The sequence below is a fragment of the Mobula hypostoma genome, chromosome 5 (assembly GCF_963921235.1).
Source record: "Mobula hypostoma chromosome 5, sMobHyp1.1, whole genome shotgun sequence".
NCBI lineage: Eukaryota > Metazoa > Chordata > Chondrichthyes > Myliobatiformes > Myliobatidae > Mobula > Mobula hypostoma.
Window position 1 is genome coordinate 11,671,617 of NC_086101.1, and position 17,206 is coordinate 11,688,822.

A 17,206-nucleotide genomic window follows, 5' to 3' on the forward strand; every position below is an offset into this window, starting at 1 on the left:
AGATGATGGGACTTTCGAGAGACTTTGAGACTTTTTACCGTGCCCATGGTCTGTTCTTTATCAAATTACGGTATTGCTTTGCACTGTTGTAACTATATGTTATGTGGTTTTTGTCAGTTTTTCAGTCGGTTTGTCATGTGTTTCTGTGATATCATTCTGGAGAAACGTTGTATCATTTCTTAATGCTTGCATTACTAAATGACAATAAAAGAGGACTGCATGACCTCATAATCTAATCTAATCTAAAAAGCAATTAGGAGGGCTAAAGGAGAAACTGAAATTACAAGTACTATTAAAGAAAAGCTACAGAGTCTACAGCACAGAAGCGGGCCTTTGGGCTTATCTAGCCCATGCCAAACTGGCTCTCTGCAGAGTTTTGTCAATCCACACCCAGATCATAGCCCTCCCTTCTACGTACTTATCCAACCTTCACTCAAAAGTTGCGATCGAACCCACATGCACCAATTCCACTTGGCAGCTTGTTCCACACTCACTGCACCCTCTGAGTGAAGAAAGTCCCCCTCAGGTTCACCTTAAATGTTTAATCTTTCACACTTAAGCTCTAGTTCTAGTCTCACCTGATCTCTGGGAAAAATAAACTCTGTATTTACTCTATAGCCCTCATAATTTTGAATACTTCGATAAGATCTTCCCTCATTCTCCTACACTCCAGGGAATAATGTCCTAACCTATTTACTCTTTCCTATAAGTCAGGCCTTCATGTCCCAGTAACATCCTTGCAAATTTTCTCTGCACCTTTTCATGTTTATTGATATCTTCCCTGTAAGCAGGTGATGAGACTTACACACCACACTCTAACATTGGCCTCGTCAGTGTCTTATACAATTTCAACATAACATCCCAACTCCTGTACTCAGTTATCTGATCTCTGACACTCTCTTTTCCAACCCTTTCTAACTGTGACACCATTTTTCAAGGAATGATGTATTCCCAGATCCTTTTGTTCTACTGCAAACTTTGGTGCCCGATCATTCGCCGTGTAAGTCCTACCCTGTTTGTCTGCATTAAATCCCATCTGCTATTGTTCAGCCCAAGCCATTTTAAAATGCAAATTCGGAAGAAGAGTGTGAAATGGGAAAAGAGGGATACATTCAAGGATAAAAGAAAAATGAATGTGTGTAGCCAGAGGAAGGGGTAAGGTCCTTCATGAGGACCTGGCACTGGCGTTTAGCAAGGAGAAGGACGTATATGATGGTGAGCTCGGGGGCAGTTGTGTTAATGTACTAAGGCTCATCAATATTTTGACAGAGAAGATATTGGGCCTCTTCAAAAACATCAGTTATTTTTTCACTAAAATTTCTGTGGCTTAATCACCAGCTGATCAACTGATCCTTGTAAAATTTAACGCTAAAGTATCCTCCGAGATACTATTGACACAGGCACTGTAAATATAACAAGTAAGAACATTGATTTGTGTGTATTGGTGTTACAGGAAGTAGCAGTTCCAAAGTAGTGAAGGGTCATTTATTTCAATAAACTGGGGTCACCTGGCCGATGTGCGGAGGCAACAATGAAAGCACGAGGCTCGGGTTGTACGTTTATATTCAAACGCTTGGATACTGAGCGCAGGTGGCTGCAAAGTCTGCTACATCAGGAAACTTGCTTCCTTTGTTTGCATCACATTGGGCTTGTTCAATTATAGCTCATCCCTTTGACTCAGTGTTTCTTCCTCTGGCCTGCTGGACATTTCTTACTGCTCTGCTTTCCACAACATTTACCCATCTTTCCTCTCTTTCGCTGTATCACACTTTTCTCTGTCTGTCTGTCTGTCTGTCTCTTTGCAGAACAGGTTTCTCTGCAAGTGGGAGGAGTACTTCATCTGCCACGACACCTCGTCCCTGGTCACCATTCAGAGCCACAAACCTGCCAGCTTGGATTCCTCCTCCTCCCGCGCACAACTCCCCCCCACCCCCCAACCTTCTTATCCTGGATTCTTCCCTCTTCCTTTCCAGGTGAAGTGACATTTCACCTGATAGTCTACCAGGGTCATCTATTGAGTCTGGCACCCGCAGTATGGCCTCCTCTACACTGGAGAGGCCCGACGCCAATTGGGCTACTGCTTCGTCGAGCACCTTCTACAAAGGGAGGGATTTCTCAATGGCCACCCACTTCAAAATCTGACAACCCATTCCCAATCTGACACGTCTGTCCACTCCACAGCCTCCTCTACTGCCACGGTGAGGTCACTGTCAGGCTGGGGGATCAACACCTCAGATTTCATCTGGGTAGCCTCCAAGTCGATGGCATAAAGATCGATTTATCTAATTTACAGTAATTTCTTCCATCTTCTTCCATTTCCCGTTTTGGTTCCCCTCTTAAACCTTCTTTTTTTCACTTGCCCACCCCTCCTCCTTTTTCTCCCCAGTCCACTCCCCTGTCCTATCAGCTTCCTTCTTCTTCAGCCCTTTACCTCTTCTACCCACCACTTCCCAGCTTCTTACTTCATTCCCACCTTCTCAGGGTCTTGGCCAAAAACGACCCCTCCATATGCCTGACCTGCTGAGCTCCTCCAGCATTTTGTCTGTATGCATTTATATCTTTCTCTCTCTCTCTCCCCCCCTATCTCACATACTTTTGGACATAATTTTTCACTGGAGTGCCCTCATTTACCTGGCACCTTGGTGACTTCAGCCATACTGTCACAAGTATTTCATGTCACTTGTCCCTTCCTCCACATCCATCACTGCAACGTAAAACTATTGCAAGTTGTTCCCCAGGTCCTGGACCTAAACGTTAACCTTGTCTCTTTGTGGTGCATGCCATAGCCAGAGTGTGTTCAATAATTATTTTTTAATAGAAAGCTGGCATTGCGAGCATTAACGGCTTTGAGGAACCAGGGAGCTCAGGACTCAGCACCCGCAGTTGCTGCAGAGGAGCATCGAGAATGGAAATTTTCTCAGTCTTTATATTTTCACAACGTTTTATGGAAACGGTAACCTACTCGAATTAATGGATCTACAATTCAGCAGAAAAATATTTTTTATTCAAAAATAATCGATTACAATCAAATTTATTTGCTCTCCATACACATATATTCCCACTGGTTGGGGATTATTGGGATCCGATCGGCGCCAACTCGCTGTCAATGTGGTTTTAGCCCCACAGCCCCTGAGCTGTGCTCCTGATGCAGGTCACAGACCCAACTTGTTTACAGACCCGGATCGGAACCGGAGCACATTCTCATCCACTGGTTTTCATCCCAATTCCCGAAGAAAGGATAAAGTTTCTCCGTGAATTTATTTCCAGTGAAGGTGTACAGATGGGACTTGGTCTCCACGTTGTAAAATGAAACTGTTCCGGACTCATAACTGAGATAAACTCCCACCCTCCCGGGGATGGGACCAGCAGGGAGAGGGGACTGAGGAGAGGTGTTTACATACAAGCTGTCACTCCATCGCCCGATGGTCCAGAATCCATTTTCTGGTATCAGTGCAATCCATTTCTCCCTCTCCACAGACTCAGTGGCGACTCCCAGACTCCAGCCCCGGTTCCCCGCCACCTCCACCTCCCAGTAATGTCTCCCCGATGTGAATCCCTCCAATCCGAGCACACAAGCCCGGGCTGTGAACCTCTTCCCGGAGTCCGGGAGATCCCTCGATATCTGGCTCCGTCTCACACTCTTCCAGTCCTCGGACACCTCGAGCCACAGACCCGCTGTTTCCACATCCAGGGTGATGGAGACTGTGAGGGAAAGCAGAGAATTAGAGAAACCCGGCAGCATGGTTTTGAGACTGGGAAAGAGGCGGCTCAGCCTGAGCCACGGTGGTACAGGCAGCAGAAACCTTTCCCAGGGCTTCAGCTACCCTCATCAGGTGAATAACAAACTTTTTCATAAGCTTCGATCATAAAACTCAACTGTTCCTGCAGGTACCTACCGCCTGACGTACCGAGTGTATTTTTTCATCTCAATTTTCCTCATTTATTCCTGGGCTTGAGAGCAGGGTTTTGGAGGTGAGCCCGCAGTGTGGGTGAAGGGGAAGGGGGTGTTACGCATGCTGAGCCCGCGGCAAGCAGAGTAGAAAGCATCGGAAGGATTAGCAAGCAGGAGAGGAGTTTAGCGGGGGAGGGCAGAGGGGCCGAATGATCTGGTGCCCGAGAGAGAGAGAGGGTGGAAGAGGAACAAAAATAGAATAAAGATTAGCTTTATTTGTCACATGTAGAGTACACTGAAACATACAGTAAAATCTCTCGTTTCACTCCAATCAAATCTGCAGGTGTCACCATCCTTCCTGCACCAATGAAATGTGGGAGGAAACCGGAATACCAGGAGGAAACCCACCCTGTTGGCGCTGGAAAGTGAAGCACAGCCGACTATGCTGTCGTGTCGCCCTGCGGTGGGAGTTCTGGAGGAGGTTCCTCATTGACCAGGCAAACTCAGTGCTGGAGAGGACTGAAGGTGGTCGGGGAGTGGGGTGTAATTAACAGAAGTTCAAGAAATCAATGGGAAGAGGTGCAGTCGACGTTTCAGGCCGAGACCCTTTGTCAGGACTAACTGAAGGAAGTACTAGCTCTTCCTTCAGTTAGTCCTGATGAAGGGTCTTGGCCCGAAACGTCGACTGTACCTCTTCCTAGAGATGCTGCCTGGCCTGCTGCGTTCACCAGCAACTTTGATGTGTGTTGCTTGAATTTCCAGCATCTGCAGAATTCCTGTTGTTCAAGAAATCAATGTTCATGCCCTCAATTTGGAGGCTACCTGGACTAAATCTAAGTCTGTTGCTCCTCCAACCTGAGCGTGGCCTAATCGCAGCAATATGGGAGGCCAAGGACGGACATGAGGGACAGGCAATGGGAAGTAGAATTGAAATGGGTGTCCACTGGCAGATCCTGTTTTTTTGAGGCAGACGGAACAAAGGTGCTCGATGAAGCAGTCTCTCAATCTACGTCAGGTCTCAACAATTTACAGGATGCCACGCCAAGAGCACCAGGTACAATAGATGACCCCAACAGACTCGCAGGTGGAGTGTCGCCTCACCTGGAAGGAAAGTCTGGGGGTCCCTGAACGGTAGTGAGGGAGGAGGTGTAGGGGCAGACGTAGTGCTTGTTCCGCTTGTAAGGATAAGTGCCGGGAGTGAGATCAGTGGGGAGGGATGAATGGACCAAGGAGTCGCATACGGAGTCGGGAGGAGGCAAAGATGTGCTTGGTGGTGGGACCCCACTGGAGATGGTGGAAGTTATGGAGAATTATGTGCTGGACGCTGAGGCTGGTAGGGTGGTAGGTGAGAACAAGAGGAACAAGAGATACAGGTTGATGGTGGAGGAAGTGAAGCCCCTTTCTTTGAAGAAGGAGGACATCACAGTAGTTCTGGAATGTAAAGCCTCATATTGAAAGCAGATGTGGCGGAGATAGAGGAACTGAGAGAAGGGGATGGCATTTTTACATGTAACAGGGTGGGAAGAGGTATAGGCCAGATAGTTGTGAGAGTCAGTGGTTTTTTTATTAGTAGATAGACATGATGTTACATTCGTGGCTTTGGTCTTGACATCAAGAATCAGCTGCTCTGCCTCACAATAACTCATCCCTTGGGGCAGCTGAACCTCTCCTGCTGCTCCTGAAACTGGACAGGGTCTGTGTAAACCTCCTGATCAGGGTGAGGGTTAGGGAACAGCTTTTCTTTTGGGAGTTTGGGGTGGGGGGGGGGAATTCTGTTTAAATTTGCATATGAATATGGAAATTAGTTTTTCCGATGTTTGCTGCCCAAGTTCTTAAATAATGCTTGGGTTGTTCTTTTTATCCCATCTGGACTCTGCTTCTCGCTTTGAAAATGAAAGGAGGGTGAAACAGAAAGAGGGAGAGGGTGAGAGGGAAGAGGTGTGAGGGAGAGATATATAGAGAGAGATAGAGATACATAGGTAGATAGACAGAGGGAGAGAGTGAGACAAAGAGAGTTAGAGAGATTGAAAGAGAGATAGAGAGAGAGAGAGAGGGAGATGAAGAGAATAAATATGAAATCTGTCCTTTACAGGAAACACCTTCTTAGAGAGATGTAGGCTTATCAGGGTGTTAGAAGGATCTAGGTCAACTAACCTACCTGGGTCATCTAATTGGCTCTGGTCCAGGGCTACAACCAGCATTGTTCTGTGATCTCTGCCCCCACACTCATGCCTTTCCCTTTTCTTCCTTTCAACTCTGACTGGTTCAAGCCAGTCAAAGTAGATGACCCAGACACTGAGTCTAACAAGATTACGGATTGCTTCTTTGGCAAGCCTGCCACTTTAACATAATAAACAGCTACTCGTCTGAGAATGGTGTCAGGTTTAGCAGTTCATTAGCTGAAATTCCTTGAGTCCACATTCAGTAGTTGGTGATTAGATTATCCTAGAGCAAGAACCAGTTCAGAGTTCATAAAATGGGGGACTGCAAGAACAGTCTCACAAAATGGCCACCTCCATCTCCTTCAAATTGGGCTTGGTGCAAATGAATATCAGTCAGATCCAAACTGAATTTCCCTAACCAAATATACTGCATGAAATTATTCTCTGTTATCTTTATATAATGGGAACAACTGTAAACTGTAAATCAGGGACAAATAAATTGTTATGTTATTTACCAGATTGAATGTTATTAAGCATTTCCCTCCACACTGGGAATGGTAAAGGCCCATTGAATTCTGTCATTGTCAGAGCCTCGTCTCGGACTATCAGTATCTGATCATCTTCAAGCCTGCAAATATTAAACAATCAGGTATAAATTTAATGTGGGTACTTTGCTGATCATATTTTACAAATAAATGGAGCGGTGTTAAGAAATAAGCATGTCCTACCTCCTCCTCTTCCGGCACGATTCCTCCTGAAATAAATAATACAGTATTCCAAATAGGCAGAGACTAAGTTTGGTGTCAGTTGCAAGGCTATTTTACGTTCATGCCAAGTTCAAGTTTATTGTCATCTGACTGCACACATATACATTCAGACGAAACAGCGTAGCTCCGGACCATGGTGCACCCAGAAAACATACATCACACACAGCACGTTAAAAAAAAATTATCACAAGTTAATAAACTATAATTCAAAATGTATATAGTGCACATTACAGGTTAACAAGAAAGAGTAAACAGTATACAAAACAGTAAAGTGCTTGCTATCCTAGCGATGAGACCTCAGTAGCAGAAGGGCATTCATCCATAAGTCATACAGTCTGAGGGAAGAATGCTGTGTGACTAATGAATTAATTCATTAACATTTTTAAGTTAATAATTAAAGCTGCAACTTTTACTCTTAAATCTAGATAACATCTCAAAGTTGTACTTCTCTTCCGCATTCACTAAGGAATAGCACATCATAGTTGGAGTATTCAGGATTCTGGGCTGAAATTCTACAAGATGTTCTCATTAAATATGAAGAAGTATTTGAGTCTTAGCAGGCTGAAAATTGAATAAATCCCTAGGGCCGTCTTAGATGTATCTCAGGCAAAGGTGAAGGCTGCAGGGACCCTGGCAGATAGTTAAATCTTTGCCTGTGAAATATTACCCATCTACTTGCCATCAAAAACAGATATGCAGCACTGTGCTGGATAAAAGGCCAGCAATATCATATATCACACTGCTTACAGACTGCTTGTCCCATTCCCATGAAGGAAGAGGCTACACAACATCCATGCCAGGACCACCAGACTCAAAATAGTTACCTTCCCCAAGTCCTCAGGCCATTAACTAGCCCCACTACACTCCCAACCACCACTACTTTATCATGTCTTGAGAGAATTACCTTATGTACAGACACTACTGCACCTAGTGTCACTTTATGTACAAACAATCATTCTACGCATATAAGCTAATGTTGTGTATTTATAGTTACTGTATTTTTAGTTGTGTTCTTTGTGCTGCATCAGACCCAGAGTAACAATTATTTTGTTCTCCTTTACACTTGTGCACTGCCGACTGACAACAGCTTTGAACCTTAAACCCTGAATCTCGAATTAAGTGCCAGTGGTAACTTTATTCAAGAAGGGCATTAGGGATAAAGTGGGTAATTATGGGGCAGTGAGTCTAATGTCAGTGTAGGAAAATTGTAGAGGACAAAAAACCTCCTAGGAACAGGACAAATCTACACGTGATATGGCCAGGATTAATCAAAGGGTAGACGGTATGATGTTATTAAAGATAAGGAGAGAAAGAGAAAGATTATCTGTATTTGTCACATGTACATCAAAACATTGAACCATACAGTGAAATACGTTGTTTGTTTGAACAACCAACAGAGTCGGGGAAGTACTGGGGGGAGCAGCCTGCAAGTGTTGCCATGCTTCCGGCTCCAACGCAGCATGCGCGCATCTCACTAACCCTCATACGTATGTATATGGGAATCTGTCAGTGCATTCCATACATCCACCAATCCCTATGTAAATAAATACTTCTGACCCCCACTGTACTTTCCTCCAATCAGTTTAAAATAACACCCCTTTGCATTAGCCATTTCCACACTGGGAAAATGTCTTTGGCTGCCCACTCAATCTATGCCTCTTATCATCTTATACACGTCTATCAAGTCATATCTCACCTTCCTTCCCTCCAAAGAGGGAATCCCGACCTCACTCAAGCTCTCCACACAGACATGCTCTCCAATCCAGGTAGCACCCCGGTAAGTCTGGGATAATACTCTAGTGAGATAAACTGCAGTTCAGCAATACAAAATCCGTGAGTTACATAAATCTGCAGAGTTTCAGTGGAGTTCTTCAAATGCTGGGATTGTTGTAAAATTCTACTCGCTGTGGAATCGGTCTGTCAGATTTGTTTGGATCTTCTGGGGACTTCAGATCCTCAGTAAAATCAGAGAAACATAACTGCTTGTGGAAAGTCCCAACAGCTCATCAAACACGTAAATGCGGTGCAATTCATGAGAATCAATAAATCAAATCTTTCCTCATTCCCACCCAACCCCAAATCCCTCACCTTTAGAAATATCACTCCATCTTTCTGTTCTATCTGTTGCTGTAACATTGAGATTTCATCCTCAATGGAAGTTAATTTCTCTCGAATCTCCTGAAGACGTCTCTCCATTAGATCCACAATCCTTTCCTCCTGTTCTTTGAGATCTCCGATTAAATGCTTCTCCTTCTCGGCGAGACTCTGACGTATTTTAGTGAACTCGGTTGAGACATGGGACTCCAGACTGCGTGACTGATCCTACCGGACGAAATATGGACATTTTTGTAGAACACAATAACTGGAGGAAAACTGAGATCACAAAGAGTCAGAAGGGGCGACTTTACCTGAATCTCAGAAATCCTCTGTTTCTGCTGCTGCTCCATATTCAGAATTGCCATTTTCTTCTCAGTGAGCGAGGTGAGAGAAGATTTCATTTGATTCTGTGTTGGAGAAGGTCATGAAAAACGCATTAATGGTTCAATAGTTGCATTTAATATCAGAGAATATACTGTATCCCTGAGATTCTTCCTCTTTGCAGGCATCCACAGAAGAAAACCCCAAAGAATGAACACCAGAGGAAAGTTAGAACCCCAAGCCCCCTCCCCTCCCCCTCCCCCTCCCCCTCCCCCGCACAAGCAGCAAAGCATCAATCCTCCCCCTCCCCCCACTTGTTCCAGCAGGAAGCATCAGCGCCCACCACACACCAAGCATGCAATAGCAAAGCCCCCGAAGAGACCATGATCTGCAAAAAACATTACAGAATTTAAAAAGCACGAGGTTAAGTAGATGATTAAATCTGTCTCTCTTTTTTACCTTGCAAACTTCAACGGCTTCTTTAATCGGCATAAAGTTATGAGACTTGTGCTCCCGCGCATCCCTACAGATCAGGCAAATCAGTGTCTTGTCCGTCTCACAAAACAACTTCAGTTCTTCCTCATGCTCCTCGCAGTTCAGTTTACTTTCCTTCCCTGAAGGATACAGCAGCAGTTTCCGAGCTTTCTCTGCCAGTCTCACTACGACCCGGTTCACTCTGAGGATTGTTTCCTGAAATTGCTCTCTGCATTCCGGGCAGGATTTGTTCTCCTCCTTTTCCCAACACCGTGCGATACACGAGCGGCAGAAGTTGTGTCCACACCCCAGTGACACCGGATCCGTATAGAAATCCAGGCAGACAGAGCAAATTACCTCCTCCGTCCAGCTCTCAACCGGGTGCTTCGAAGCCATTTTAATGCAACACTTCCTGGTCCGAAATGCTTTCGCATTCGCGAAGCTGCCGAAACCCTGCAGTAACCACGTTTGTCCACTGAAGGCGCTGCAGTACCCGCAATGCCCAGAAACGACCCGAGTGCTGCAGGCGTACGGGGTGAAAGTTCACAGTAAATTTTATTGTCAGAGTACATCAATGTCGCCGCATACAACCGTGAGATTCATTTACCTGCGAACATACTCAGCAAATCTATAGAATAGTAACTATAAAAGGATCAATGAAAGATCAAGTACAGTGTAGAAGATAACTGTGCAAATGCAAATATTAATAAACAACAATTAATAAAGAGAACTTGAAATAACAAGGAAAAGAGCCCTTAAAGTGAGATAATTGGTTGTGAAAACAACTAAATAGTGTAGTTATCCCCGTTTGTTCAAGAGTCTGATGGTTGAAGGGCAGCAACTGTTCTTGAACCTGGTGCTGAGAGTCCCAAGGCTCCTGTACCTACCTGATAGAAGCATTAACTGGGTGGTGAGGATCATTGATGATGGATTCTGCTTTCCTATGACAGCATTTCATGTTTCATGCTCAATGGTTAGGAGAACTTTACTGGTGATGTACAGGGCCAAATCCACTACCTTTTGTCAGATTTTCCTGGATTGGGGAGCATGCCTTATGAGAATAGGTTGAGTGAACACAGCCTTTTCTCCTTGGAGCAATGGAAGATAGGAGGTGACCTGATAGAGGTGTACAAGTTAATGAAAGGCATTGATCGTGTGGATAGTCAGAGGCTTTTTCCCAGGGCTGAAATGGCTAGCATGAGAGGACATAGTTTTAAGGAGCATTGGAAGCAGGTACAGAGGAGATGTCAGGGGTAGGTATTTTACACAGAGAGTGGTGAGTGTGAGGAATGGGCTGCTGGCAACAGTGGTGGAAGCGGAAACGACAGAGTCTTTTAAGAGACTCCTGGATGGATACATGGAGCTTAGAAAAGTAGAGGGCTATGGTTAAGTCTAGGTAGTTCCAAGGTAAGGACATGTTCAGCACAGCCTTGTGGGCCAAAGGGCCTGTATTGTGCTGTAGGTTTTCTATGTTTCTATTTTCTGTTCAAAGGGCATTGGTGTTTCCATACCAGCCCACAATGCAGCCAGTCTATAGAAGTTTATCAAAGTTTTTGATGTCATGCTGAATCTTCACAGACTTCTAAAGAAGTAGAGCTGCTGTTGTACTTTCTTTGCAATTACATTTATATGATGGGTCCAGGACAGGTCCTCTGAGATAGTGACACCCAGGAATTTAAAGTTACTGACTTTCCCCATCTCTGATCCTCCAATGAGAACTGGCTCATGGACCTCTGGTTTCCCTCTCCTAAAGTCTACAATCAGTTCCTTGGTCTTGCTGACATTGAGTGAGAGGTTGTTGTTATGACACCACTCAGCCAAATTTTCAATCTCCCTCCTCTGTGCTGATTCATCACCACCTTCGATTCGGCCCACAACAGTGGTGTCATCAGAGACCCTGAATCTGGTGTTGGAGCCACACAGTCATAGGTGAAAAGTGAGTTGAGCAGGGGGCGAAGCACACAGCTCCGTGTTACACCTGTGCTGATGGAGATTCTGGAGGAGATGTGTTTGCCAATCCGAACTGACTGGGGTCTGCAAGCGAGGAAACCCAGGATCCAACTGCACAAGGAGGTATTGAGGTCCAGGTCTTAGAGTTTACTGCAAACACGAGAAAATCTGCGATGCTGGAATTTCAAGCAACACACATAAAAGTTGCTGGTGAATGCAACAGGCCAGGCAGCATCTCTAGGAAGAGGTACAGTCGACGTTTCGGGCTGAGACTCTTGGTCAGGACTAACTGAAAGAAGAACTAGTAAGAGATTTGAAAGTGGGAGGGGGAGGGGGAGATCCAAAATGATAGGAGAAGACAGGAGGGGGAGGGATGGAGCCAAGAGCTGGACAGGTGATTGGCAAAAGGGATACGAGAGGATCATGGGACACGAGGCCTAGGGAGAAAGAAAAGGGAGAGGAAGGGAAAAAACCAGAGGATGGGCAAGGGGCATAGTGAGAGGGACAGAGGGAGAAAAAGGAGAGAGAGAAAAAGAATGTGTGTATATAAATAAATAACGGATGGGGTACGAGGTGGAGGTGGGGCATTAGTGGAAGTCTGAAAGTCAATGTTCATGCCATCAGGTTGGAGGCCACCTAGACGGAATATAAGGTGTTGTTCCTCCAACCTGAGTGTGGCTTCATCTTTACAGTAGAGGAGCCCGTGGATAGACATATCAGAATGGGAATGAGATGTGGAATTAAAATGTGTGGCCACTGGGAGATCCTGCTTTCTCTGGCAGACAGAGCATAGGTGTTCCCAGTCTGCGTCGAGTCTCGCCAATATATAGAAGGCCACATCGGGAGCACCGGACGCAGTATATCACCCCAGCTGGCTCACGGGTGAAGTGTTGTCTCACCTGGAAGGACTGTCTGGGACCCTGAATGGTAGTGAGGGAGGAAGTATAAGGGCATGTGTGGCACTTGTTCCGCTTACAAGGATAAGTGCCAGGAGGGAGATCAGTGGGGAGGGATTGGGGGGGACGAATGGACAAGGGAGTCGCGTAGGGAGCAATCCTTGTGGAAAGCAGAGGGGGGTGATGGAAAAATGTGCTTAGTGGTGGGATCCCGTTGGAGGTGGCGGAAGTTACGGAGAATAATATGTTGGACCCGGAGGCTGGTGGGATGGTAGGTGAGGACCAGGGGAACCCTATTCCTAGTGGGGTGGCGGGAGGATGGAGTGAGAGCAGATGTGCATGAAATGAGGGAGATGCGTTTGAGAGCAGAGTTGATGGTGGAGGAAGGGAAGCCCCTTTCTTTAAAAAAGGAGGACATCTCCTTCGTCCTGGAATGAAAATCCTCATCCTGAGAGCAGATGCGGCGGAGATGGAGGAATTGCAAGAAGGTGATGGCAATTTTGCAAGAGACAGGGTGAGAAGAGGAATAGTCCAGATAGCTGTGAGAGTCTGTAGGCTTGTAGTAGATAAGCTGTCTCCAGAGATAGAGACAGAAAGATCTAGAAAGGGAAGGGAAGTGTCGGAAATGGACCAGGTAAACTTGAGGGCAGGGTGAAAGTTGGAGGCAGAGTTAATGAAGTCAACGAGCTCAGCATGCGTGCAGGAAGCAGCGCCAATGCAGTCGTCGATGTAGCGAAGGAAAAGTGGGAGACAGATACCAGTATCGGTTTGGAACATAGATTGTTCCAAAAAGCCAACAAAAAGGCAGGCATAGCTGGGGCCCATACGGGTGTCCATGGCTACACCTTTAGTTTGGGGGAAGTGGGAGGAGCCAAAGGAGAAATTATTAAGAGTAAGGACTAATTCTGCCAGACGGAGCAGAGTGGTCGTACAGCTTACTGATTAGTTTTGAGAGGATGATGGTAGTAAATGCTGAGTTGTAGTTGATAAAGAGCATCCTGATGTATGCATCTTTGCTGTCCAGATGTTCCAGGGTTGTGTGAAAAGCCAACGAGATGGCATCTGCTGTGGACCTGTTGCTTCAGTAGGCACACCGGAGCAGATCCAAGTCACCACTCGGACAGGAGCTGATATGATTTACAAATTCGATGTTTGCTCCACATTGACAAATATAGTACTGTATAAAAGTCTTAGGCACCATAGCTGTATATATATAAATACCTAGACTTTTGCACAATACCATAATAGTAGAAGAGAAAAGAATGGATATAGGACTGCTGGAAAATGCCACTGGAGAGATAGTACTGGGGGACAAAGAAATGGAGGAGGATCTTAATGAGTATTTCGCATCAGTCTTCACTGTGGAAGACACTAGCAGAATGCCAGAAATGCAAGAGTGTCAGGGGTCAGAAATGAGTTAAAAAGCCTGAACGTAAATTAGACACTTGGACCAAATTGTCTACTCCCCAGGGTTCCGAAAGAGGTAACTGAGGAGATTGTGGAGGCATTAGTAATGATCTTTCAAGAATTAATAGATTCTAGAATGGTTCCTGAGGACTGTAAAATTGCAAATGTCAATCCACTTTTTCAGAAGGGAGGGAGGCAGAAGAAAGGAAGTTATCGGCCAGTTAGTCTGACTGCAGTAGTTGGAATGATATTGGAATCCATTAAGAAGAATGAGGTTTTGAGGTAGTTTGAGGCACATGATAAAATAGGCCAAAGTCTGTATGGTTTTCCAAAGGAGAAACCTTGCTGTTAAATCTGTTAGAATTGTTTGAGGAAATATAAGGCAGGATAAACAAAAGAAAGTCAGTGGATGTTGTTTATTTGGATTTTGATGTGGCCTTTGACAAGGTGCCACACATGAGACTGCTTAACAAGGTAAGAGTCCATGGTATTGCAGGAAAGGTACTAGCATGGACAGAAGATTGGCTGATTGGCAGGAGACAAACTGTGGGAATAAAGGGGGCCTTATGGTTGGCTGCCAGTGACTAATGTTGTGCTGCAGGGACTGTTTTCTTTCACGTTATATGTCAATGATTTAGATGATGGAATTGATGGCTTTGTAGCCACGTTTGTGGCCAATACACAGACAGGTGGAGGGGTAGGTAGTATTGAGGAATCAGGGAGGCTGCAAAAGGACATGGACAGATTGGGGAAATGGGCAAAGAAATTGCAGATGGAATATGATGTAGAAAAGTGCCTGATGTACTTTGGCAATTGTTTACTCTTTTCCATAGATGCTGCCTGGCCTGCTGATCTCCCCAGCACTTTGTGTCTGATGCTTGGATTTCCAGCATCTGCACAGTTTCTCATGTTTGAGAACATTTTTTTAAAAAAAGAGGTGCAGAGACATTTGAGCATCCTCATTAAAGATTCCTTAAAGATTAACTTGCAGATTGAGTCGGAAGGCAAATGTAATGTTCGCATTCAGTTAGAGGACTGGAATACAAAAGCACAAATGCATTGCTGAGGCCTTATCAGGCCTTGGTCAGCCTGCACTTGGAGTACTGAGAGCAATCTTGGGCCCCTTATCTAACAAAAGGTGTGTTCGCATTGGAGTGGGTGAAGAAAGAGTTCACAAGAATGATTTCAGGAATGAAAGGGTTAACATACGAGGAGTGTTTGATGGCTCTGGGCCTGTACTCACTGGAGTTCAGAAGGATGAAGGGGGATCTCACTGCAACCTATTGAATATTGAAAGCTCTGCACAAAGTGGATGTGGAGAGGAAGTTTCCCAAAGCAGAGGAGTCTAGAACCAGAGGGAACAGCCTCAGAATTGAGGGACATCCATTTAGAACAGAGATGAGGAAAACTTCCTTTTGTCATAGGGTAGTGAATCTGTGGAATTCAGGCCAAATTATTTAAGGTGGGGTTGATAATTTCTTGATAAGTCAGGATATCAAAGCTTAGAAGACGAAGGCAGAAGAATGGGTGGAGATGGATAATAAATCAGCCATGGTGGAATGGCTGAGCAGACTCTATGGGACAAATGGCCTGGATCCGCTCCTTTGTCTCATGGAAATGCACAAAATTCTTTTCAGACTGATGATCCTCCTCAGTGCGTTTAAAACTAGGTGTTTTGGCAAGGGATCAGCCATCCATGACCCAGACGTGAAGAGATTTCTCCACCAACAGCCAGTGAATATTTGGTACTCAAAAGATTAAAGATGACCTGTATTTGCCACATATGTATTGAAGCATACAGTGAAATGTGTCGTTTGCAGCAAAGCAGAGCAACTTGGTGAGGATTGTGCTGGGGGCAGTGTGCAAGTTTTGCCATACTTCCAGTGTCAGTATAGCATGACCACAACTCACTTCCCCTAACTGTAGGTCTTTGGAGCTTTGGAGTAGCGGGGAGGGGGTGTACTGCACAGGATTGAAATGAGCTGTAGAAATTTTTAAACTCAGTCATCTCCATCAAGGACACGAGTCTCCCCAGCATCCAGGTTAGCTTCTGGCAGCAATGACTCAAAAAGGGGGCATCCATCATTAAGGACTCCTATCACCCAAATTACGTTCTCTTTTCATCATTACCATCAGGGAGGAGGTACAGGAGCCAGAAGGCTCACACGCAACGATTCAGGAACAGCTTCTTTCCCTCTGCCATCAGTCTTCTAAGTGGATATTGAACCCATGAACACTACCTCCCTACTTTTTTTTCATCTTCTGTTTGCACTGCTATTTAAGTTAACATAAAAAATATATACGTATACACTTACTGTAATTTACAGTTTTTACTACTATGTATTGCAGTGAAATGCTGCATAACAACAAATTTCGTGAGATATAAAACCCAATTCTGATACCGGTGAACCCGGAGGAAACACACGCAGTCACGGGAGAACAGCAGATTCCTTGCAGGCAGCGATGGGAATTGAACCCTGATCGTCGACTGCTGGTGCTGTAAACTGATTGTGTTAACTGTGGCGCCACTGTGCTGCTACTTGAGTGGCATTCCCCTCTCAAGTGTCCTGTGGAGGCTCAGTTGCTGAGAATATTCAGTGTGGAATCTGGGTAATTTTTGGAAACTATGGACTGAAGTTATGTTGGAATGTTACAGGAGAGTGACACTCAGGTGAACAAAGTAACTTAAGCTGAATTTATTATCATTAAACAGAAAGCATGGATAAACCACACTAAATGTTACATAGTAAGTTACAAATATATCCACAAAGATTTCAGGGCTCACGATTCTTAGTCTGTACATGATTGTGGCTGCCGTCAGGGAACATGATTGTTGCTGTTGTCGGGGAACTTCAAGTTCTGACTTGTGAAATCATCCTGTGCCTGTCCTCAGCGACCAATCGTGATCCCTCAGTCTAGGTGAAATCCCAAGCACCCGGTAAAAAGTGCCTCAATAAATAGGTTTCAATCCACAAGCATAGCGGGACACACAGAGAAAGACAAACTATTCGGTTTTTCATTCTCAGCACGGTTTCTTCCATTCAAACAACTCACGCACTCATCGACAAACATCCTGATGCCGCTGGTGCCTGAGACCGGAGAGAATCCAGCTGCTATTAGCAAACAGTTAACAAACCTGCAATTGTTTAACTTGTATAGAAATGTTACATGCTGCAAGCTCACAAAGAGTTCAAGCATCACTTGGAAATGTTCAGACTTTCATCTAATATTTTTACAAAA

At 45.0% G+C, this 17,206-nt stretch overlaps 1 protein-coding gene across 1 annotated transcript in view; it reads right to left on the bottom strand.

Moving 5' to 3' along the window:
- Window positions 1–3,030: 3,030 nt before the first annotated feature.
- Window positions 3,031–17,206, bottom strand: part of LOC134346442 (uncharacterized) — a 56,165-nt gene continuing 41,989 nt past the window's right edge. Inside the window, exons 14-19 of the mRNA XM_063047812.1 lie at window positions 9,699–10,233; window positions 9,230–9,325; window positions 8,910–9,143; window positions 6,783–6,808; window positions 6,570–6,682; window positions 3,031–3,702 (exon numbers count right to left, since the gene is read on the bottom strand). Of these exons, the coding sequence (XP_062903882.1) occupies window positions 3,170–3,702; window positions 6,570–6,682; window positions 6,783–6,808; window positions 8,910–9,143; window positions 9,230–9,325; window positions 9,699–10,233 (1,537 nt within the window). The 3' untranslated portion in view covers window positions 3,031–3,169. The remainder of the gene's footprint in view (window positions 3,703–6,569; window positions 6,683–6,782; window positions 6,809–8,909; window positions 9,144–9,229; window positions 9,326–9,698; window positions 10,234–17,206) is intronic.